At 47.0% G+C, this 25,077-nt stretch overlaps 1 protein-coding gene across 2 annotated transcripts; it reads right to left on the bottom strand.

Moving 5' to 3' along the window:
• Window positions 1–3,695: 3,695 nt before the first annotated feature.
• Window positions 3,696–16,069, bottom strand: CFAP107 (cilia and flagella associated protein 107). Of its 2 annotated transcripts, none has more exons than XM_001489604.5 (4): window positions 15,709–16,069; window positions 8,867–8,980; window positions 5,261–5,438; window positions 3,696–4,115 (listed from the first exon to the last, which is right to left on the bottom strand). In XM_001489604.5, exons 1-4 carry the CDS (start codon window positions 15,820–15,822, stop codon window positions 3,934–3,936), a joined length of 588 nt encoding a protein of 195 aa, XP_001489654.1. In that variant the 5' UTR covers window positions 15,823–16,069; the 3' UTR covers window positions 3,696–3,933. The 2 variants fall into 2 exon arrangements, with proteins under 2 accessions (XP_001489654.1, XP_070109158.1); XM_070253057.1 differs by lacking the exon at window positions 15,709–16,069 and adding an exon at window positions 14,293–14,545.
• Window positions 16,070–25,077: the final 9,008 nt, after the last annotated feature.

The following is a 25,077-nucleotide window of genomic DNA, read 5'->3' on the forward strand; positions in this document are numbered from 1 at the left end:
GAACCCGAGGCCCGGGGCATGAAGTGAGGTGCCCGGCAAGCGAATGTCTGGCCAGAGCTGGGACCTCAAAGTGAGCCCCACTGGGGCTTAGGGACCGATAAGGCTTGGCCTTCAAATTCAGGCATGAATTCTCCGGGCATCGGCACACCAAGTTCACCACAAGCCTCCAGATGTTTCCCGAGAACAAAGAAAAAATGGCTGGGGGGAAAGTGTGGTTTTGGATGATTTTCACATCTGCTCCCCAGAGTTAGCGCCCAAGACAGAGGAACCTGAACCTGAAACCGTGGTCACCTGTGCCTTGGTGTCAATTGGCCACCAGGGGGCAGGCCCGTCCCAGCCAACGGGCAGAGCTCCGGGGCGCCCAGGCTTGACCCCTATGGTGCTGGGTCCTCGCAGTCAGAGCGTCCTCATGTCTTGGGAGAGGGAACGGCTGGCACATGGGTAGACTCTGCCCCAGGTCTGGGCCGTCCTCTGTAGCTTTGGTGTTGTCTTGATCATGCCCGCTGTCTGTGAATGTCCAACAGCCGCCACCATTCATGCAGGATTTAGTCTGTACCAAACTCTGGGCTCAGCGTTTTCATCTGGTTTAGAGATTGTCATTGTACCCATTCAATAGAAAGAGATTCAGAGAGGGACGGTAACTTCTTCAAGGTCACACAGCCCATGAGCGGTGGAACTGGAATCCTAAGGCACGTCCGTTTGTCAGTGCTCTTGACTATGACACTTTGCTGTCCCCACACCTGGCAATGCACTGCTCACTTTGTGCTTTGTAATAAAATCCTGGAGTCAGGGCGCCTGCTATGGCTGGAGGACGCGTTAGCGAGCATCCAGGCCAAATGTTTGCTCCGTTTTCACTGTTGACTCTGTTATTCTAAAGAAATTGCACAAATAAGATAAGAGTAGCTCAGCCTACTGGAGTGGTTCCCAAAGTGTGTTCCCTGGACCAGCAGCATCAGCATCGCCTGGAAACTCGGTCAGAATGTGGCTTCTCAGCCCCACCCCAGCCCCACTGATCCAGAAACTCTGCAGGGACGAGACGGATTGGGGATGAGCAATGGAACGCGTGTTGAGCGCAGAGAACTCCTTGCATCCAGGCTCCAGGTGAATAACATGCCCCCGAACGTCGCCATCCTCGTCCCCCGGACCTGTGAATATGTTAGTTTCCATTCAAAAGGAACTTTGCAGACGTGATTGAGGATTTTGAGATGGGGATGATCCTAGACTATCCACTGTGACCGAAGGGTCCCTGGGAGGGGGAGACAGAGAGGAAAGAAGATGCTGAGCTGGCGGCTCTGGAAACGGAGGAGGGGCCGTGAGTGAAGGAACGTCAGTCTCCCCAGAAGCTGGAAAGGCAAGAAAACTAGAGCCTCCAGAAGGGTCACAGCCCTGGGGACGCACTGTGGACCTCTCCCGAGCTGTAAGAGAATGAACTGGTGTCGCTCTGGGCCACTAAGTTCATGGCATTTATTGCAGCAGCAAAAGGAAGAGAAAACACCGCCTTTCTGGGCCTTTAACAAATCTGCCAAACTCCTTCCCAACTCAGAGGCGCACGCGTGCTGCTCCTGTGGCCGACACCCTCTCCTCCCTCCCCACCGGTCCTGGTCCTGGCTAGTCCCTCTCAGCGTCCTGGTCTCAGCCCAAATGCCCCTTCCTCAGGGAAGCCCTCCCTGACTAGATGATGTCTCCATGCCCCGTCATTGCTCCCATGGCCCCTCTGTACTTCAGCACACCCCACCAATCTCCCTCATGGCCCACCGGCCCCCAAGGCCCGAGTTCTGTAAGCCTGGCCCCCAACATCTCTCTGTCCCACGAGTATTGGTTTAAGGTCCCTCTCCTCTTCTGGCCTGTAGGCTCCGTGAGGCCAGGGCCGGGCTCGATCATGCTCCGTGGACGTCTGTGGAATGAACGGCTGGCTGTTGGAGGTGTGAGGAAGACCAGCTTGCTCCACCCACAGCTGCCACTTGGAGCTCTTCTAGCACAACCTTCCTCTCTTCCCCCATTCTTCCTGTCAGTCATTCATTCAGCAAACATTTTGCAGCACGTGGAGCATGCCAGGCTCTGACTTCACGGCACTTTGAGCAGAGTAGAGAAGACAGCATCCTCGCACAGACTCTTGGAGAAATGTGTGAACGCACTAGTGTCGGTGCCAAAGGAATCTGAAACAGGAGGCGTTGGGTCAGCAGGCACCCTTGAAAGGGATGGCACTAACCCGGAAGTCCCCCACGTTGAATTGGATTAGTTTGCGGTATAAAATCACCTCCAGCCACACAAGTGTGCCCTTGAGTGCAGCAGACCCAGACGTGCCCAGCTGGTCCCCAGGGTGTCTGCCGGCATTTCTTTGAGGAGGCAGTTTTGCATGAGGCTAAGCGTGCCTGCTCTGTGACCAGCCTGCCTGGGCTCAAATCCCGGCTGTAGGACTCGTGACCTTGGGCCGGTCAGCTCATCTCTATTGCCTTCCCCCGTCTGTAAAACGGCAACGACATTTACAATCCCCCCTCTCGGGGCCCCTGCTGTGGATGAGGTGCTGAAGAGTCAATGAGATGATTCCCTTTAGGTCCAGATCCTGGCTTGTGGTACCTGCTCAACCCACAATAAATATTAACTCGATTGTTTTTCTTGCTTTTTTTTCTTGATTATTTGCAGGTGCCCAAAATGTAAGGAAAAGACTCATGGAGGAATAGTTCTACCCATTAATTTTTCTGCAAAGCAGGAAAACAGCTGTTGTTTGTTTGTTTTTAGTGGCAGAACACGCGAGGTGGGCTGGCAGAACCACACAGCCACGTCGGTACCACTGGCGGGGATGGAGGACCTGGCTGGAAAGAATGGAGAGGCAGGAAGGGGATTTCCTCTCTGAAGATGGCAGAAGGAATCGAGGGGGCTCCCTCTGAGTCAGAAACGGGAGAAGCTGAGCTCTGGAAAGAAGAAGGGGTCTTCAGCTGTCAAGGTGGGTTGGGGCCTGGACACGAGGTCCACCTTGGAGCAGGGGTTCATGGGGCACAGCTGGATGGAGACTCCCAGTGCAGAACGAGAGTGGAACGTAAGGAGCGGGGTAGAGAGGAGCCCCCAAAGAGACAACGTTCATTCATTCATCCAGCCAGTGATTACAAAGCACAAGTCTACACAGAGCCCTGTGCCTCCAGGAGTGACTGCGAGCAATTCGGGCGGAGGCACGAGGCGCAGAAGGGCCGTTCAAAGAAAGACCTGCTGGAATTGTCCAGTTCTAGGAGTTGGCGAGAACGGGTGTTGTTCTCGGCCCGAGGCTGGCCTCCACGTCGAGTGGTGGAACGTGCCTCAGGGACTCGTCCTGGGCGAGGTCAGCGCCAAGCCCCTGGGCCAGGACAGCGCCCAAGTGTCAAGGGTCCACCCTCATTCCAACACACTCACTGAAAAATGCCCCGTCCCCAAGCTCCCAAGAGGATCCCAGGGCTTGGAGGCGGAGGGGAGATGCCGCGTGTCCTCGCCTCCTCCCAGCCCGCAGCTTCAGAAGCCTGAGCACCGTGGCTCCTGAGCGCTGCCCTGCCCGTAACCACGCTGACCATTCCCTGGAGTTTTCGAGGTGGGTCTCGTAGTCGGGTCGGTTTTTCCCATTGGATCAGACACTCCTGGAGGCTGTGTACCAGGTTGTAAGAACTTGAAGGAGTCATGTTACCTCTCTGCCTCAGTTTCCCCTCATGTGAAATGAGGTCTGTCTTCTGTACATACACGGCACTCCACCATGCCAAAGAGCTTTAATTGTGGCATGGGAAAGAAAGGAAGCTGTGGGTTTGGAGGAGGGCTGGGAACCATAAAACACACATCATGATTCTAAGGGCCTCTCTGATGGGCCGGATTAAAAGCTCTGGGTGTATCTGCAGCCGCCTGCTCTCTGGCGGGTCCGATGGTGCGGGGGCTCTCCAGTTGGTTCTGCCTGCACTGCTGGTGGGGTGACAGTTCTCAGAAGTGTGGGACAGGGTGCAGGCGAGGGGGGGGGACCGGGATGGCATGCTCCCGCTGGGACAAGGCACACAAGGGTGGTCTGGGGTAGGAGGAGGTGTAAACAGGCTCCCTCGGGCCAGCCACGGGTTTGAGCCATCTCTGCTTCAGCCGCTCGTGGAGTCCGTAGTTCGTAGGAGGAGCTGCAAAAGAAACCAGGGCTCAGAGGAGGAGGCCTGCCCGGCGGCCAGGACAACGGGGACCCTGGAGGGTTTCCCATCCTGCTGTATGAGGACTGGGCTGGCAGTGCCCCCGAGGGAAGAGGGCCTCAGCATGGGGCTCCCTGTGTACTCAGGAGGGAGCAGACTCTGCTGCAGAGGCGTCGGAAAAGTCAGCGCCACGGCCTGGCTGGCTGGGTGATGCTCCCGCCCCAGCAGGGAAGGGAGCCGTGTGGGCTTGTGGGAGCCACCTCGGGGAGCAGCCTGGCAGAAGGACTGGTCTGTGACAAGCAGCTCACTCTCTGGCCTGTGTCCCTTTGCCTCAAAGGCTAGGACTGCAAAAAGACGGCGGCAAAGGATGGGGTAGCTTGAAATGTAACTCAGAGCAAGACACTCTCCGAAGAAATCCTTCTGAGTCTTGTTGCTGCAGGAAGGACACAGTCCACGCTCCTTATTGTGGCCTGAGAATGCCTGCATGGTCTCCCTCTGCTCCTGCCTTGGAGCTTTTTCACTTGCTATTCTCTCCCTGGGATGCTCTTCCCCCCAGCCCCTGCATGGCTCTCTCCTTCTCAACTCTCTGCTCAGAAAAGACCATCTCTCCTGGTTCCACCCAAAGGAAAGTCACAAACACCCACCTGGCTTTCTGCCCATTACCTCTTTTCCTCATAGCACATAGCCTGGGCCAAACTTCCCTTATTTACTAGATCTTACGTTATCTTATGAATTAACAGTGTCTTTCTGTCTCCCCACTGGAATGTCAACTCCCCGGGGGCAGGAATTCTTCCAAGTTTGTCACTGCTGTGTCCCCAAGTGCTACCGCAGGGCCTGGCACCTGGGAAGTCATCAGTCCCTATTTATGAATGAATGGCTGATCTGAGTGTGCAGGGGCGTCACTCCCCGCCACCTGTGCTCCAGGTAAACATGCAGCCGTGGTGCCCAGGTGAGGGCTTCATCAGCCAGCCGACATTACCCCGTCAAGGGCAGAGGGCAGGCAGCAGCCCTGGGGGTAAACCCTCTCATTCCAATGCTGTCCTGGAGCTGGGGTCGCCCGTGAGGGCCCTCCCTCAGCCTGTGCAGCTGTGGACCCCTTACAGCCCAATACAGGGGGAGAGCCTGAATTATAAAAATACCGAGAAGGGGGAAGTCGGCTTTCTCTGGGAGCCACAGCAACCTGTGTCCATTCCAGGTGCGGCGTGGGGGCAGGCCCGGGTTATAATTATGCCGGTTGTAATGGTCATCGTACGTGCTGATCAGATGGCGGTGCGAGGGCTCTTGGTGGTGGGTGATCAGGTGTTTGTACGGGAGCCCCTGGAAGGACAGACACAGTGGGCATGTTACCCATCAGAGCAAGGCATCCACCTGGCCATGGATGGAGACAGAGGCTGCCCGCCATGGAGATCTGGGTGCTGATGGAGAGGGGGCCTCCAAGGGCTGGTGGCGAACGTGGCTGCCTGAGCCCTCGAGGCCAGCAAACGGGAGACACGCTTGTCTGTCCCACCCTGACACAGCTCACCTTCAAACACACGTCCCAGCTTAGCTGCAGTCAGTTCCCTGTCTGAGTGGTGCCCCGCCTATGCCAAGCCAATTCATCCATAGAATGAGCAATGGGGACACATTAAAATGAAAGTGGGGACACCGAGTGAATAGAAAGAGTCAGAGCCACCTTGTTGCTCCTTTGGGATCTGAAACTGCACCCTTCGATTTGTCTCGAGTCTCATCCATCCAAGCGCCTATTTCCACGGCAAGTGAAACATGCTGAATACCAAGCCTGATGTATGCACCTTGTATTTCAATCCGTTACTATGGGAAGAGTCGGAACGCTCCATAAATCGCCTTCTCTTGCAAAGGATTTACGGCTCCCTCGTCTGGAAACCCAGGGAGCGATTTCTTTGGTGGGAAATTATTTACGGGAGAAGAAAGCTATGTTCTCCTTACTCAGGAACATTTCCCTGAATCAGCGCTGTTCCTAAGAAAATCCTCTTGGCCCTGGAAGGGAATCCTGGGGGCCTGCGCTGATTTACAGGGGAGGATAATGTGGATTTCCATGCCCGTCCTCTTGTCTGGAACAGACAGGGAGGTCTGTGTCTGCCGTGGTGTGGAAATGCTGGCTACACCCAATATTTCAAGGGATGGCTCCATAAATAAGTCAGATCACAATGCCAGAAGGAGTCAGGGGGGATGGGCACAGACATTAGGCAGGGGTTTCCAAGATCCACATCACCAGGTGCCCGGAGTACATTTCCAATGCCAGGGAAAGCAAGATGGAGGGGTTCCCATCAAGCAAGGGAAGCGCTGAGGAGGCTTCACGGTAGAGAAAGGAGAGGGGCTGAGAGGGACGTTCGTGCTGTTTCTCTTGGCGTGGGGTGCAGCCCAGCTGTCTTGATTATGTGCTCAGGATTTTTGTTTTCAGCAGGTAGGGTAAGGTGACAGACATAGAGACAACTGCCTTTGAGAGAGCAGTTTATGACTTACAATTCCCAAGAGGAGGGGACAGGCCACACCGCACAGGGCCACACGGAGAAGCAGCAGGTTGGCCAGGAGGCAGAAGTCGCAGGGAGAGAGCATGACCCAGGGCCTTCCCTGTGGTTCCCGAGGGAAGGTGTGGGCAAGAGAGAGTAGACAAATTTGAGAAGTTTAGGACAGCGTAGTTTGAATAATTTCAGCAGCAGGCTCCAGGCTAGAGGGTGTCCGGCGGTTGGTGCCAGGCCCTGGAGGGATTTGGGGCGGGGGGTGCTGGCGTGCTGTGGGGGCCTCAGACAAAGGAGGGGGTTGGGGTATGGGCTCCGGACGGATGGGCACGTCTGCGAGGTGTGATGCAGGCAAGATGCTTACTCTCTAGGAATCAGCTAGCGCTGGGGGCGGCGGTCTCTCCAGGATTAGCAAGGCCCCTAGGAGATCAAAGCTTCATAAGATACAGAAAATACAAAATGTGATTAATATACCTGCTGAGGGAAAAAGCGCAGGAAGGGGTCCTCCCTGGAGGAGGGTAACCCCATCTCTCCACCGTCAGTTTGAAGAGCAGATGCAGCATCTGCCTGAGAAGGGAGAGGAGTGAGGTGGGGATGGAGACGGAAGGGGAAGCTGTGCTGTGGGAGGAGGGCCAGGAGGAGGCGCACAGAAGACCAGACAGTTGAAGCAGTCGTGTGCACGTGGTGCCGTGTCCAGGGTCCATGGCACACAACAGGCCATGTGAAGAGAGTCCTTAGGAACAAATATTCCATTGCCTCCTTCTATTTTGTGCGTGTTGGAGTGAGGGGTCTCAATGTGAACCAGACTATACGCATGTGGAATGTGTGGCTATCCCTTCATCGGGGTTTGTAACGGGTCCAAAAGTCTTTAGGAAAGGGCACCCAAAGTGTATCGAGAACTAGGCTAAGTGCCTCACGTACATTGATGGCGGGGGCCGGGAGCCCCAGATCATAGGCTCTAATTCGACTTTCTTATATTAAAATGCATTTGGGTCTTCAGTGCACACTAATGGGAAGCTCGGCAGCCCCAGAGCATCAGCATAGTCCAAGGATGCCAGTGTGGTCCAGAGATGCCAGTGTGGTCCAGAGATGCCAGCGTGGACCAGGAATGCCAGCACAGAACTGAAAATCTGGCTCTGTTTATCCTGACATGGATCCCCAAATGCAGAAAACAAAGCGTCAACTCTAGGAGATGATGACAAGGGATCTGAGGAGATTCCGTGCTTGATTTGCACAGCAGCCCCCTGCTCAGTCCCTTAGCAGCAAGCTACACCGCTTCGGACCTGACACTCACCACCCTGGGCACCCTTTCTCTGAAAATGAGGGCGCAAGCCGAACAATCTCTTGAGTCCCTTCCAGCTCTGAAATGCTCCCATTCCGACCGATTCCACCCCTCATTCTGTGCCTCCCTGCCCCCACCCTGAGTTTAGGCAGATGTAGGGTTAGGTAGGGTGGGAGTGAGGGGCATAGAAGTCACCCCCATGAGCAGCGAGCTGGCAAAAGAAGCAACCTGGGGGACATCCAGAGCGTGGTGGGGGCAGGGCATAGCTGTGCACCCGGTGGCTGAGCACCTGCACGCTTGTTCCCCCAGGGCAAGCCTGGCGGACACCACCGACAGGGGCTGAGGCAGGAGGAGGCTCTCCCTCCTGTTCCTGGAAGGGCCAGCATCTCTGAGCCTCTGGCACACTCTCGCCTAAGTTAGTAAATGTCTCGGATGCCTGGTCTTGGGTGTGGGGGCGTGTCCTGAGTTGCAGTGCCCTGCTCCCTGCTCTGGGGGCCTGGGACACAACGAGATGCACGGACAGGCGCTCCACGAGGGACAGAGTGCTGAACGGGCCTTGACTTCCCAAAAGAATAGGAAGCAAGGCATAGATGACACAAAACACCGTCCAAACATCAGCAACCCTTCTTTTGGAGTCCCTTATATGATTCCCGACTCTATTCACCTTAATTCGATACCCACTTTTTTTTGTTTGTTTCCTACATCCTTTGCCTGTTTCCTGTTGGAAGAGTACGGAAGAATGGGGGAAATGATCCAGGAATGTTCTGGGATCCCAGGTGAGCGGAGCACCACCAGCTTGAGATTACACGGATGGAGCACTCTTCAGTAAACAAGGGTGAATGCTATCGGCTGCCCCACTGCTGGGAGGGTGTTAAGGCGAGTCCTCCTGTGCTCCCAAGAGGGAGCTGGGCCCGGAGGAAGCTTGCTGGCCGTGTCTCCTGAGCGGTGGGAGGGGCCCAGCGGAGTGTGGGGCCCATCCCTCTTACCTCAATTCTCCTCTTGCCGTACCACCTGGAGATCTGGTCCAGTCTGTGGCCCGGGAAGGGCACGTACTCTTTTCTGTAAATGCACTGGGGTGTTTTCTCCGCGGCTTTGGTGAACTGGAAAAGACCAAATATTCAGGAGAACTTGCGCGACGCCCCTTCTCAAACTTCAGGTGCAAGTTTGGGACGTAGGAAGCTGGGCAGAAAATAGGGAAACGCGGACTCTGGGGCCTGCTGCACAGCGCAGGCTTCATTTCGCCCCCTCCCTTCCAGCGCTGGGAAGGGAGTGTGCTCAGGGGCTCAGCACCCCACCATCCACAACCCCTCGGGAAAGCTGTTCTGGCGTCACCTGACCACTTGTCACGGGCGACACCTGTTCCCTCCCTCATGTTCTCTCTCCCGCTCCTCCCCTCTGCTTGCCTCCCCCCTTCTCTTTCTTCTTCGTTCCTCACTCTTCCCAACTCCACTCTCTTTTTTCCCAATTATGTTATGTTTTCTGGTCGATTTTTTAAAAATTTATTGTGGTAAAACATGCGTAACAAAATTTACCATTTTCACCATTTTTAAGTGTACCGTTCAGTGGCATTGGGTATGTTCATATCATTGCACGACCACCACCACCATTCATCTCCAGAACTTTTTCATCATTTCACACTGAAACTCGGGACCCATTAAGCAACACCCCATTCTCCCCACCCCCACCCCCTTAGCGCCTGGTAACCACGATTTACTTTGTGTCTCTACGAATTTGACTACTCTGGGTAACTCTCCTAAGTGTAAGCATACAGTATTTGTCTTTTTGTGACTGGCTTATTTCACTTAGCATCGTGTTTTCAAGGTTCACCTACATTGCAGCATCTGTCTGACTTTTCTTCCTTTTTAAAGGCTGAATAATATTCCATTGTATGGATACGGCAATTTTGCTCACCCATTCATCCACTGTTGGATTATTTCTACATTTTGGCTACTGTAAATAATACTGCTGTGAACATAGACGCACAAATCTCTCTCATCAAGATCCTGCTTTCAGTTCTTTTGGGGATGTACCCAGAAGAGGAATAGCTGGGTCACATGGTTACATTTTCGAGGAGCTGCCATGCTGCCACACAGTGGCTGTACCATTTTACATTCTCACTAATAATGCACAGGGGTTCCAATTTCTCTATATCCTCACCAACACTTCTTGTTTTCTGGTTTTTTGGTAAAAGCCATCCTAATGGGCGTGAAGTGGTGTCTCATTATGGTTTTAGTCTGCTTTTCCCTAATTGTTAGTGACGTTGAGCATCTTTTCAGATGTTTATTGGCCATTTGTATGTCTTCTTTGGAGAAATGTCTGTTCAAGTTCTTTTCCCATTTATAATTGGGTTGTTTGTTGTTGTTGAGTTATAGGAATTCTTTACATATTCTGGATCCTAATCTTTTATACATGTAAGATTTGCAAACATTTTCTCTCATTCCATGAGTTAACTTTTTACCCTGTTGGTAGTATTCTTTGGCACATAAAATTTTGAATTTTGTTGCCTATGTTTTTGATGTCATATCCTGGAAATTGAAATCAAACACAAACTTGGGTTTGTTTATCCAGCACATAGCAAAGCCAATCTCCGAATCATCAAGATTGTCACAAGGAAAGCCTAGTGCCTTCGCGTGAGGTTTATCTTGGATCTTTGGTGTCATCTTCGGCCTGTGTTTTGTCTCGTGAGACTGAACCTCTTTTTTCCTTGACCATCTGGACTTTAACTTTCTGTAAAACCAACTCACTCATCATGTACTAAGGAGGAACAGCAAGAGAGACCTGGTCAGTCTTAAGCAGCGGTCGGTTGTTAGTAGCTGCGTATGTGCATGCACGGCTGTAGGTAGCAGTTTCTCTCCATTTTTTTCTTTCTTCTTCTTTTTTTTCTTGCTCGAATCTAGAGAAAATTTTAGCCCATTCGTTCTCAGTCTCAAAATCATCGCCATATTCAATGTCATGAAGTTTCTTTCTTATGTTTTCTTCTAAGAGTTTGATAGTTTTCTGTCTTATATCTCGGTCTCTGGTCCATTTTGCATTTATGTTTGTATATGGTGTAAGGTAAGGGTCCAACTTCATTCTTTGCCTGTGGATAGACAGTTTTCCCAACACTGTTTGTTGAAAGACAGTCCTTTCTTCATTGGATGGTCTTGACATCCTTGTTGAAATCATTTCACCAGATATGTGAGGGTTTATTTCCGGGCTCTTTATTCTATTCCATTGGTTTTATGTGCTTTTATGCCAGTATCCCATTATTTTGATTACTGTAGCTTTGTAATAAGTTTTGAAATCAGAGAATGCGAATCCTCCAATTTGGTTGTTCTTTTCAAGATTGTTTGGACTATTCAGAGTCTCTTGAGATTCTTAATGTATTTTAGGGTGGATTTTTTAAATTTCTGCAAAAATCATCACAGGATTTGCATTGAACCTGTAGATAGTTTTGGATGGTATTGATGTCTTAACAATATTAAATCTTCCAATCCATGAACACAGGATATCTTGTCATTCACTGGTGTCTTCTTTCATTTCTTTCAACAATGTTTTGTAGTTTTCAATCTGTCTTTTGCCTCCTTGCTTAAGTTTATTCTTAAGTATTTTGTTGTTTTTTTATGCTATTGTAAATAGAACTGTTTTCTTAATTTCATTTTTAGATTGTTCATTGTTAGTGTATGGAAATGCAACTGATTTTTGCATGTTGGTTTTTTTTCCTGCTTTATCTCCCCAAATCCCCCCAATACATAGTTGTATATCTTAGTTGTGGGTCTTTCTAGTTGTGGCATGTGGTACAACACCTCAATGTGGCCTGACGAGTGGTGCCATGTCCGCGCCCAGGATGCAAAGCGGGGAAACCCTGGGCGGCCACAGTGGAGCCCGAGAACTTAACCACTCCACCACGGGGCCAGCCCTGCGTGTTGATTTTGTATCCTGCTGTTTTGCTGAACTTGTTTATTAGTTTTAACAGTTTGAGTGTGTGTGTGTGTGTGTGTGTGTGTAGTCTTTAGGGTTTGGTACATGTAAGATCATGTCATCTACAGAGATAATTTTCCTTTTTCCTTTTCAATTTCTATGCCTTTTATTTCCTTTTCTTGCTTAATTGCTCTGGCCAGAGCTTTCAATACTACGTGGCAAAACCCAGCATACTTGTCTTGTTCCCGATCTTAGAGGAAAAGCTTTTGGTCTTTTACCATGGAGCATGACGTTAGTGGTGGGCTTTCCGTAAACGGGCTTTATTATGTTAAGCCAGCTAAATGCTAAGTAGAATTCACCAGTGGAGGCTTCTAATCATAGTCTTCTATTTGGGGGAAGTTTTCCTTACTAATTCTAGGTCTATTAGGATTTTCTATTTCTTCATGACACTTTCTTCAGTATATACTATTCTTCTTTGACTCTTGTAACAGTTTTTGACCCAAAGTGTATTTTTTATGATACTGGTGTAGCCACCCTGCTCTCTTTTGGTTACTATTTGCATGGGATATCTTTTTCTGTTCTTTCACTTTCAACCTATGCATGTCCTTCGATCTGAAGACAGCGTCATAGATGCCATATAGTTGGATCCTGGGTTTTCTCCTCCATTCTGCCAATCTGCATCTTTTGATTGAGAGTTTAGTCTAGTTATGTTTAAATTAATTATTGTTAGGGGAGGACTTAGTTTTGCTATTTTGTCATTTGTTTTGTGAATGTCTTACAGGGATTTTTTATCCCTCATTTTCTCCATTACTGCCTTTCTTCATGTTTAGTTGATTTTTTCCAGTGACACGTTTTTATTTCCTCCTCATTTCCTTTTGTGTATATTCTGGAGATATTTTCTTTGTAGTTATCATGGGGATTATATATAGCATCCTAAAGTTAAAGCAATCTATTTTAAATTGACTTAACTCATAAATATGAAAACCCTACTTCTTTACAGCTCTGCCCCCTCCCATTTCATGTTATTGACGTCACAACTGACATCTTGGTATATTGTGTACCCATTTACATGGATTTATAATCATTTTTATGCATTTGTTTTTTAAACCCTGTAGAAAATAGCAGAGTTATAAACCAAACTTACAATAATCGTGGTTTTTATATTTGCCCATGTGTTTACATTTACCAGAGGTCTTCATATTTTTGTACAGCTTCCAGTTACTGTCTAGCACTGCTCCATTTCAGCCTCAAGGACTCCTCTTAGCATTTCTTGTAGGGCGGGTCTAGTGGCAAAGAATTCCCTCAGCTTTTGTTTATCTGGGGATGTCTTAAAGTCTCCTTCACTTTTAAAGGACAGTTTTTCTGGCTATGTTATTCTCAGTTGATAGTTTTTGTTTTGGTTTAAGCACTTTAAATAAATCATCGTACTGCCTTCTGGTTGGCAAGGTTTCTGCTGAGAAATCTACCGATAATCTTATAAAGGCTCCTTTGTATGTGATGACTCATTTTTCTCTTGCTTCTTTCAAGATTCTCTCTTTGTCTTTGACTTTCAATAGTTTGATTATAATGCCCTCTGTGTGGGTCTCTTTGGATTCATCCTACTTATAATTCGTTGAGCTTCTCCAATTTGTAGATCTGTGTCTTTTTTAAAAATTTGGGATGTTTTCAACCATTGTTTCTTCAGATGATCTCTCTGCCCCTTTGGCTGTCTCTTTTCTCCCACAATGTGTATATTGGCCTGCTTGATGGTGCCCCACTAGTCCTTAGACTCCATTCCCTTTTTTTTTTTTTTTTTTTTTTGCTACTCAGACTCAACAATTTCAAGAGATCTGTCTTCAAGTTCTCTGATTCTTTTTTCTGCCTATTCAAGTCCACTGTTCAACACCTCTAGTGCATTCTTTCAACTTAATTATTGTATTTTTCAGCTCCATAACTTCCATTTGATTCCTTTTAATAATTCCTGTCTTTTATTGATATTCTTATTTTGTTCATAGATCATTTTCCTGATTTCCTTTAGGTCTTTGTCCGCATTTTCCTTTCGCTCTTTGAGCATATTTAAGATAGCTGTTTTAGAGTTTTTGTCTAGTATTTCCGATGCCTGTGTTCCTTCAGGGACCATTCTTACTGGTTTATTTTCTTCCTCTGAGTGGGCTGTGTTTTCCTGTTTCTTTGTATGCTTTGTGATTTTTGTGGATGTTGAAAATTGGGCTTTTGGAAAAACAGCCACCTCTCCTAGTCTCTGCAGACGGGCTCCACCTGAGGGAAAATCTCCACTAACAAGCAAGGCATGATTGGAGCCTTGGAATCAGCCTAGCGTGAAGGCTTCAGTTCTTCTCAGGACTTTTCTGAGCACACATCTTGCCTGGGCCTGTGTGTGTGTGTGTGTGTGTGTGTGTGTGTGTGCCTTTTTATTTCCTCAGTATACATGGCTACTTTAAAATGCCTTCATTTTCCAAAGTGTCTCTCCCCTGCTTCCTCTTAGGGCCATAGATGTTCTGTCGTGTTCCTCTACCTGGAATCTCTTCCCCCGGACATTTGCAGGTCCCCTGGCTGCTTCACTGGCTGTGATCACTGCTGCTTTCCACAGCTTTGCCAAGCTTGAAATGTGGACTCTGCTGCTTTTCCCCATCTGAGCTCTGAGCTGGACAAAACAGAGGCAAATCCCTCAGGTAGCCCCCAGACAGGTTAGAATATTGCTCCATTCCTTCTAGTTTCCAGGGAGGGAAGTGGAAGCTGGGCCACTGCTTCCCCCACAATGCCCCATGCTGTGCTGAGGAAGGAACGGGAAAAGAGTGAGTAAAAATACCATGGAATTCCTACCATTTTGAATGTGGCTTTTTCTAAATTGGTTGCTGTAGACCTTTGACTGTTTACAGAGCTCCTATACAGTTATTTTAGCTAGTTATTTTTTTTAAGTGTTTCTGAGAGAACAAGGACCTGGAGCTTCTTAGTCTGACATCTTTCTGGTATCACTCCAACTTCGCTCTCTCTATGCCATCTCCTCTTGATATAGAACGGGTTCATAACATCCCTGGGTGCTGCCTCGCCCACAGGAGCCTGGAGGGATCGCTCAGCCTGTCCTTCTTGCCCTTGGAACTTCCCTCAAACACACCTGCTCCCTAAACCAGGCCAGCTACACTTAGAGCTAACAATGGCCACAAGGCCTATTGGGCCAGAAGAGCTGTAAAATGCTAATGTCCTCCATGAAAACTGCCTATTCCAGTTCTCAGAAGTCACCACCAACTGTCCCCACATTTACATCAAAGCTACCAGTTCTATATCACCCTCTTTTCCTTGCCCTTTTCCCAAGCAGACATGAGGATGTCTAGGTGTTTCTGCAGAAAGTTAAGTGGCTCAGTCTTGATCACCACAAATGAAGACATTCAGTTCCAAGTAGGCCACAACAGGCAGATATTTCGTGATGGCTTTTAAAGAGCATGGGAATATTAAGCGCCCACTGGTTCTGTTTTGAAAGTAAAAACTGAAATGCACAGACAGGGCAAGGCTGTGGAACGGGGGCCAAGGAGCAGCAGCTCACTCCTGGACATCAGTGCAGGGAATGTCAAGCCTGCCTTGGTAGCTAGCACATTCTGGGGAGGGCAGGCCAGGGAGAGCAGACATTCTCCAAAACAAGGCGTAGAGGAATTACGGGCAGGGAACATCAGATGCCTAGAAACACTCTGCTGAAAACCGTACTGCAAGGCACAGCTATATTGGCGCTTCTGCTATTGTGTTTTCAAGATATAGTGGGGACCTTGGTGACGGCTTGAATGTGGCTCCCCTATGTAGAACACAGAGATCCTGATGCCGCGTTCTTAACGTGCAATCATCTATGGCCCGTGGTTTAGAAGTAGTAATGACCTCGCTCCTACCTCTCCCTGCCGCTCTTCCCTCTGAGCCCCTCCGTCCACCTTCTCTCTCTCCTTACCTTCCTCCTCTCTTCCACCCAGTTTCCAATGAGCACTCTGGTTGAATACTTGGTCTCGATCTTCCAGCTTGGAGTCGAGAGTGACTGCGGACTTACTGCAGTCAACAGCTGCATGGTAAGGATTGGCCCAGAGTTTCTTTGACTTGACACAGTTTAAGGTTTCGGGGATAAGGAGATGTTACGCAGTTGCTAAGTTTGGGATGCCTTTTTTTCCTTCCCAGCCACCCTTCTGAGTGAGTAGTAAGATGACACCCTGCCAACTTCACACAATAAAAAGGCCCAGAGGGTCCTCTTTCAGTGTCCAGGAAGAGGGGACGTGATCTTGGATTCCCTACTGTTGACTGTCTCCATGGTGATAGACTCTGAGTATAAATATTCTCCTGCAGGGAGCAGCTGATTCTTCAGGAGCAAAGTTGACCCCACAGAGGCAAATCAAACCGACCACCACCACCACAGAAGCAAGGGCCGGAAGGACCTGGTGTCCGTGTTGTCACCCATGAGAGACATCATCCTTGCTGCATTTTTACAACTAGGGTGAGTCAAGATGCTGGCGTTCTACTGCTACTTAACGAGTACTGATGTGCCAGGCCCATGCAGAGACATTCTTTGCATGTACTCAGTCATTTAATCCTCACAGCAGCCCTTTGAAGCAGGTGCCATTATTGTACCCATTTTACCGATGAGGACACTGAGGCAAAGAGAGATTAAGTAGCTGTTCAAAGTCACACGTGCGAGAGCTGGGATTTGAATCCACTCTGATCCAGGCCTAGAGCACTGGGTTCCACTCACTGCCTGGCTGCCTCTTTGCCTTGGGCTTCCACCAAGGCTTGAACGGATACAATAGGCCTCATGTGGTTAGTCTTCATTCATTCATTCCACAATCACTTTACTGAGCACTTGCTATGTCTTGGGCACTGAGCTGGGGCTGCAGTGCATCAGTGAGTGGACCAGGGTCCCATCCCCACAGAGCTCAGTCCAATGGGATAAAGGCCATTACCTTGTTTACTCATTAAACAAAAAACATCAGGACCCACCTAAATATCTATCAACAGAGGGCTGCTTCAATAAATTGTGGCACATCCATGTAATGAAATACTCTGTAGCCGTTAAAGAATGCTGACATAGGGAGATGCCTGGACCCACGGTGAAGTTCAGGAGCAGAACCGTGCGGTCCTGCTTGCCTCTAATGAAGACAGTCGATTGCAAACAGGCAATTCAGAGAAAGAGTTTTCCAGTGGCCTTTAAACAAAAATAGACCAACTTCAGGAAACGGTATATTCCATCTTGAAACTAACCATGTGGCAGGGAAAGAACATGGAAGATGCACCACAGAGCAGAGCAAATCTCTATTTGGCAAGGACCTCAGTCTGAGCAGGGCTGGAGCCAAGAAGAGGGGCTGGCCTTCCAATCAAAGAGCAGGGGATCCACATGTTCTGTATAATTCCATTCTGAAAAAAACATTTTATTGTAAAATGCAACACAAACATGAAAAAGTATATTAAAAATAAATAACATACAGACAAATGAATTCCAGTGAAGCAAACCCCCACAAAGCCAGCACGTAGGTCAAGAAGTAGAACGCTGCCAGCACCCCAGGAGTGCCCCACTTCGGTCTTTTCCCTTCAACCTGACTTCTAACCACTTTCTTGCTTCTCTGTATATTCTCAGCACCAAAGGCTGTGCGTTCTTAAACACTAGTGCTCAGTTCTGCTTGTTGATGGACTTTGTATAAATGGAATCCTATAGCATGTATTCATTTCAGTCTGGTTACTTTTCCTCAAAATAGTTGCTGTTTTTAAGATTCACTCGTGTTACATGAAGCCATAGTTGCTAGGACTTTTTCTACACGGTCCATGTCTCCTGGTGCCCACCCACATATAGCCATTTCTCCAGGGCAGTAGTTCTCAAACTTTTCAGTTTCTTAAAAATTATTGAAGACCCAAAGGGCTTTTCAAAATGTGGATTATGTTAGTGGTCCTGGAGCCAGGTCGTACCAGCTCATGAGAGCCAGTTTTGCTCATCTCCTCCCAACATCACCTTCTTTCAAGTCACACTGGCAGATTGGAACCAGTCATTGCAAGAATAGTCACACCACAGAATTGGCAAATGCTCCATATCAGGGTGTTTGTTTCGGTTTTTTTAGAGAGCCAACTTATTAGCATTCCACAGGTCATATTCATCAATATTTATCATATTAGAAATTAAAAGTGAAAAAATTTTAAAATTTACTTATTAATATGAATTATATCCATATTCATATATTTATTAATATTTAATAATTGCAAAATAAGCTCATTGCATAACATAATTCAATTTTTATGAAATATAATTCTATTTTCCAAACAAATTTTAATTAATTAAATATAAATTTAAACTAATTAATATTTTAATATTTTAGAATAGCAAACTCATTGCATGTAACTTATTGCATGTTAACCTAATTAAGTTTTTATGGAAATCAACTCTATTTCCAAAATAACAAATGTAGTGAGAAGAGTTTTTATGTTTTTACAAATCTCATTAGTGTCCGGCCTAATAGCAGAAACTGGATGCTCACACTGCTCCTGCATGCGACCTAAGGTGGTGTGTTGTTCTGTTTAAAGGAGAAAATCCAATCTCACAAAGATGTGCACTTACAAGAGAGAGAAGCATTGTAACAGCCTCTGCAGCCGGATGTGGATATTCTTTGATCCCACACCACAACGCAGCAAGTGGTAGCTTCTTAAAGGTTAGTTGCAATGTGGACTCTCAAACTATTCAGTGAGCTCTTTGAGCTGTTACGTTAAAACCCACTGACTGATCTGTGCTTTCAATAGATCTTTTGTCTCTTCACGGTTTGTAACATCATGGTGGTCATTTGGAAAATATTGGTATCCTGCGTTGTGCACATCTTCCAAAAGTTGACATATTTCATTACACAATATCAAAAAAATCACATTTGCTAATATCGCTACTGATCACACCAGAAAAGCATTGAAGTGTTAGGAAGTCAATGAGCTCACAGGAGTGAATGTGAGTTTTCCAAAATCCTGACTTTAGTTCGAATGCTCAAAGTTTTGTCATCGGCAACGACTACTGTCCATGGTTATCCTTGAAGTGACAGACTTCACTCATTTTCAACAAAACATCTGCCACATATTCCAATTGGAACAATCATAGTTTGTCCGCCAGTCGTTTTTTCAACTAAAAATGGTGTTTCATTTTTTAAAAAAGCTCAGTAATTCTGCTCACAACTCACACAGCGGTGCACACAGCACTCTTTCTCAAGGGAACTGTTGCTCTTGGGTTTGCAACAGCAGAGCGTTACCACATCCCCTTGCTGTTTCATCACAGCCTGTTAAAGAGACATCTGATCGAAGGCCAAGAGTTAATAAAATTAATAATGTTTACTTCTTCATCAGGGTCGCTGTTCAGTGAAACTAGCATTTTCTTTCCTGCGAGCGGGTGGCGATGGAGAATACAACAGCTACTGCTACATTTAACGGCACGGTCTTGACTCACTCACAGCAACCAGCAGTTTTACCCCCCATTGCTTTTGCACCATCAGTGCAAATGTCAACACTGTAACAAAGGGCCAATAATAGCTTAGTATTATTAAGAAAATGGTTTTGACCTTGCAGACTCCCTCAAAGGAGCTTGGAGAGCTCCGGCGGTCTGTGGATCTTGCCTTGAAAACCTTTGCTCTAGGATATACACCGACGATTGCTGGGTCGTAGGCTATGGGAGTCCTCAGCTTCGCTGGATAACATCAAACTCTTTTTCAATGTATCAGTTTACATCCCTCAGTCACTGGTGTATGAGTGTTTGTGTTACTCCACACCGAAGAATTTTTCATCAGCCCCAGCAGAAACTCTGTACTCATTAAGCAATAGGTCCCCATTCCTTCTTTCCTTAGGCCCTGGAAACCTCTCTTCTATTTTCTATCTCTATGAATTTACCTGTTTTAGGGACCTCATATAAGTGGCTATTATATTTGTCTTTTTGTATCTGGCTTATGACACTTCGCCTAGTGTTTTCAAGGTTTGTCCATGTTGTGCCATGTGTCAAAATTTCATTCTGAAACTGCTTTTTCAGGATGATTAATGGCTGAATAATAATATCCCATTGTGTGTATATACCACACTTTGTCTGTCCATCACCTGTTGACAGACATTTGGGTGCTTTCCACCTTTTAGCTGCTGTGAATAACGCTATGACCATTGGTACACACGTATCTGAGTTTCCCCTTCTGATCTTTTGAATATACACCTAAGAGTGGAATTGGCACCACGAAACTGTTTTCCACCGTGTCCACACCATTTTACATTCCCACCAGCAATGCACAAGGGCTCTCATTTCTCCATATCTTTGCCGACAATTGCTATTTTTCATTTCTCATAGTAGCCCATCCTAATGGATGTGAGGTGATATCTCATTGTGGCTCTGATTTGCGCATCCCTAATGGCTAATGACGTTGAGCATCTTTTTATTTTTGAGGAAGATTAGCCCAGAACCAACATCTGCTGTCAATCCTCCTCTTTTTGCTGACGAAGATTGCTTTGGCCCTGAGCTAGCATCCGTGCCATCTTCCTCTACTTCATACGTAGGACACCTGCCACAGCATGGCTTGACAAGCAATGCCCATGTCCGTGCCAGGATCCAAACCAGCGACCCCTGGGCTGCCCAAGTGGAGCCTGGAACTCAACTCAGATGCCACCGCCACCCGGTGGCCCCAGTGTTGAGCATCTATTCACATGCTTCTTGGCCATTTGTAAATCTTCTTTAGAGAAACGTCAAGTCCTTTGCCCATTTTTAATTGGGTTGTTTGGTTTTGTTTGTGGTTGAGTTGTAGGAATTCTTTTTGTATTCTGGATATTAACTCCTTACCAAACATAAGGTTCACAAACATTGTCTCTCATTTGGTGAGTTGTCTTTTCAGTCTCTCAGTACTGTCTGTTCCTGTGTATTTTATATTCTATGCTGCTTAAATGGATTATTTTTTATTTCCTTTTCTAACTGATTCTTGCATACATATTAAAATGCAATTGAGGGGCTGGCCCCGTGGCCGAGTGGTTAAGTTCGCGCTCCCAATCGGCGGCCCAGGGTTTCACCAGTTTGGATCCTGGGCGCGGACACGGCACCGCTCATCAGGCCATGCTGAGGCGGCGTCCCACATGCCACAACTAGAAGGACCCACAACTAAAAATATACAACTATGTACTGGGGGGCTTTGGAGAAGAAAAAGCAGAGGAAAATTGGCAACAGTTGTTAGCTCAGGTGCCAATCTTAAAAAAAAAATGCAATTGATTTTTTAAAAACAGTAACTTTATAGCCATCAACCTTGTTAACTCTTATTAATTCTAATAATTTCTCCATAGTTTCCTTGAGAATCCACATGCAGGAGCCTAGCCTCTGCAAATAATAACTATTTCATTTCCTCCTTTTTAATCCTCCTTGGTTCTGGGCTTGTCTTTGTGCATCAGCAGGGCCCACCAATACAATGCTGAATAAGAAGGATAGTGAATAACTCTTAGCCTATTCCTGATATCAAAGGAGAAAAGTTTCATGTTTCACCATGAAACATGATGTTTGCAACACGTATTTTTTGTAGATGTTGTTTATTGGATTAAAGAAGTTTCCTCCCATTTTAGATTTGCTGAGAGTTTTTTCATAAATGAATGTTTAAGTTTTTGCATCTATCAAGATAGTCACAGTTTCTCTCATTGAATCTATTAATGTGATAAATTCATCGATATAGATTAATTCTGCAGTGTTAAACTGCCCTTGCATTTCCTGTATAAACCCAACTTGGTCATGATATAGTATCCTTTTTGTCTATTGCTGAATTCAGTTTGCTAAGTATTTTTTTTCTTTTTCTTTTTTCTTTTTATTTTTGAGGAAGATTGGCCCTGAGCGAACACCTGCTGCCAATCCTCCTCTTTTTGCTGAGGAAGACTGGCCCTGAGCTAACATCCGTGCCCATCTTCCTCGACTTTATATGTGGGACACCTGCCACAGCATGGCTGCCAAGCGGTGCATAGGTCCGCACCCAGGATCCAAACCAGTGAACCCGGGGCCACTGAAGCGGAACTTGTGAACTTAACTGCCACTGGGCCGGCCCCCTGTTAAATATTTTTTAGAAATTTTTTTGCCTCTGTATCCATGAATGAGATTTGCATAACCTGTAATTTCCATTTCCACTGTCCTCGTGCAAGTTTATTACTAAGCCAGCCTCCCAGAAAGAGCATGCCCACTTTTTATATTCTCTGGGTCAGTTTATGCAAAATTAATGTTATTTCTTCCTTAAATAGTAAGCAAGTCAAGACATCTGGGCCAGGAGATTTCTGTTCTGTTTTGTTTTGTTGGAAGGTTTTTCATTTTAGATTCAGTATCTTTCATTAGTTACAAAACTAATCAGATGCTCTCCTTCCTTTTGTGTCAGATCGGTAAGTGGTATTTTTCTGGGAATTTACACATTGCATCTAAATTTTCAACTGTGGGGCACACGTTGCTCATATGTTCTCTCATCATCTGTTTAATTTCTCTGGCATCTGCACTGAAGTCCCTTCTTACTCCTGGTATCTACTATTTGTGCTTTTTCTTTTTTTTCTTTATTAGTCTCGCCAGATATTTATCAATTGTTTCAGTCTTTTCAAAGAGCCAAAATGTGGATTGCTGATCACCTCTATTGTGTAAATAATTTATACTTTAGAGATTTTGCCCAAAAGATATTAAAAAGATGTGAAAAGACAAAACAATATGGAATACTTTTTGACAGCTCATCTTGCAGTTGTTTCAGAAAGTTCCCCACCGTTCCGTGTTCACGTATGGCTTCTGCCTCCTTCCTTCCCCCTTTCTTTCTGGGACACTGGTACATATTTGCTGTGGCTTCTCCCTGAATCCTCAGAGCCTCCTGGCCCCTGTTCTGGATTTTTCATCCTTTTGTCTCTTCGTGCTGCATTTTGAAGAGTGTCCTCTGGCCCACAGCCCAGTTCACATATTCTCTCTCAAGTGTGTCTCACGTGAAGTTAAACCCATCCGTTGAATTTTTATTTGATTTCTTGCACTTTTCAGTTCTAAAATGTCTGTTTGCTTCATATATGTGTATGCATACACTTCATGTCACTTTTTACAGTTCCTAATTATTTTACCTCTGAGTTTTCAGATCACCACCTTTTGCCTTCCAAGTTTCCAAATTTCCAGATTTCTAAATCTATACATTTATATATTATATTGTAGGTTTATAAATATATTTGATTCAATTTTGTCTCCTTTGACATAGTGAGCCGAGCTGTTTTACAGTCTGTGGCTCCTTTTTTGTTGTTTAACTGTTGTTTCTGTGGGTTCTTGTTGCCAGCTCTTCTATTCTTATGGGCCTGCTATTTACATTATTTGCAAAAATTGTGTGACAAATAGAAATGGCAAGCAATAGGATATATTGGAGTACATGAGGAAGCCATTTGGTGTAAACCTAATTCGGCCTGACTTTGTTTTTCCCAAAAGGGCCTGACTGTGGCCGTGGAACACGCATTGTATACCTGCTTTAAACATTTCCTATGGCAAGAACAAATGGCTTTAAGATAAAGGTGCAACTTCCCCTACATTAGCATTTCTTTAAGGATAAGCATCTTTCCTTAGGCTAGGAACTGATTGCTGCACTCACCTGTGACCAACCAGCCCGAAATAGCACACCCACTACCTGCTGTGTCCATCAAACGCCGAGCCGACAGGGCAATCTTGTGACTATTGTAAGAGGGACATTTCAATCCTATGTGAAACATCCTCTTTGGGGATATATAACCACTCTGTGTGCCCCACTTCTTCGGTGCCCTTTCTTCCTTCAGGAAGAAAGGCCCCGGGCCATGGTCCTCAGATTTTAGCTCAGAATAAACTCTCCCAAATTTTCATTTATAGATTGGTTATGGATTATTTTTGTCGACAAATGGAAGGTCTGGGATGCTATTATCTTCCTCCAGAGACGACTGCCATTTGCTTTGGCAATCACCCGTGGACGTTAGAAATTGGGGATCACTGTAATCCAGTTCAGGGGTCACAGTGTAATCACAACACTGTGTGCTCAGGACCTCACTGGAGGAACAGCAGTGAGCTCCGCGAACCCCTGGGAGAAGGGCCCAACCCTACTGGGGGTTAGGAGGCTCTCCCGAGAAGGTGGTGCCCAAGACGGGACCTGAGGGGTGAATGATGAGTTGACTTCTCCCCTCCTGGGCCAGCATGGCCTAGAAACACTTCTTGAACGTGGCCAACCAGCTTCGGGTTATTGCACAGAGAGCCCAACGGTGGTGGGTGGTGGACTTGGAACTCAGACACGCTTAACTTCTACTTTCAGTTCCACCCTCACCGGGCCAAGGAACTTGGCCAAAGTCAACCTTGAGTTCCTGATCTATGAACTGGGAGTAAACGTCATGTACTTCATAAGATTATGAGGATTCAGTGAGATGTCACCTAGAAAGCACTTCACAAAATACCTGTCACATAGAAGGGGTCAAGAAATGTTCAATCCTCTCCTCCCTTTGGTCCAAAACCAAGTTTATTTCAGTAACAAAATCCATTCCTTTCCCTATATTGGAGGAGAATATCTGGGAAACTGGGGCAGAGAGATATCCCAAGGAGAGAAATTCTAGAATCTCTTTGAATAGAGGATTCCGGAGCACAAAAGCAACTTGTTGTCCCCGCCAAGGGCTTTGCTATGAGTGTGAAGGACCACAGGCGTGCCTGAGGCCCAGCAGACACGTAAGCACGACTGACACCAACTCAGCATGCTCTCCATCAACAGCCCCGTGCTCTAGATAAGGTTATCCCCCTGGCAAGGCAAGAAAATGGAGCGACCAGGATGTGATCGGCTCCAGACCACACATCCTTCGTCACTCTGCCTCCTGCGAGAGGCCCTGTGAATGCAGCAGCAACGAACCCAGGATGTGTCTCTTCAACTTAAAATTAAAACTGTCCTGTCCTTTAACGATGACACACGTCGATGACACACGTCCTCCGTAAGCAGGGAGTAGTTTCAGGGTCCTGGAGGGGGACCCTGAGGGGTTTTCCTATGAATAGAAACACTTTGAAATGGAATCCCAGGCATTGCCTTGTTTGATTCAACCTGGTGCAACAATTTGCAAGACAACCAGTTGCAAGGTTGGGGCTGGGCTGTTCCAAGCCTTCGCAGCCCTGTGGGATGAGGAGCCAATCTACTGACTCTGGCATCCTTCGCTTGGTTAGCTAGAGGTAAAGACGTGAAAGGCAACAAACCAACAATCTTGCAGCCTCCTTGACTCCTCAACTGACCTTTGTAGAGGTTCGTTTCAGTGAAGGAACCTTCCTTTTATAATCTAGACATGCCACACCAACTCAGTGCCCCCCACCCATCGTCAAGCC

Source organism: Equus caballus, chromosome 2, assembly GCF_041296265.1.
Source record: "Equus caballus isolate H_3958 breed thoroughbred chromosome 2, TB-T2T, whole genome shotgun sequence".
NCBI classification, from domain to species: Eukaryota; Metazoa; Chordata; class Mammalia; order Perissodactyla; family Equidae; genus Equus; species Equus caballus.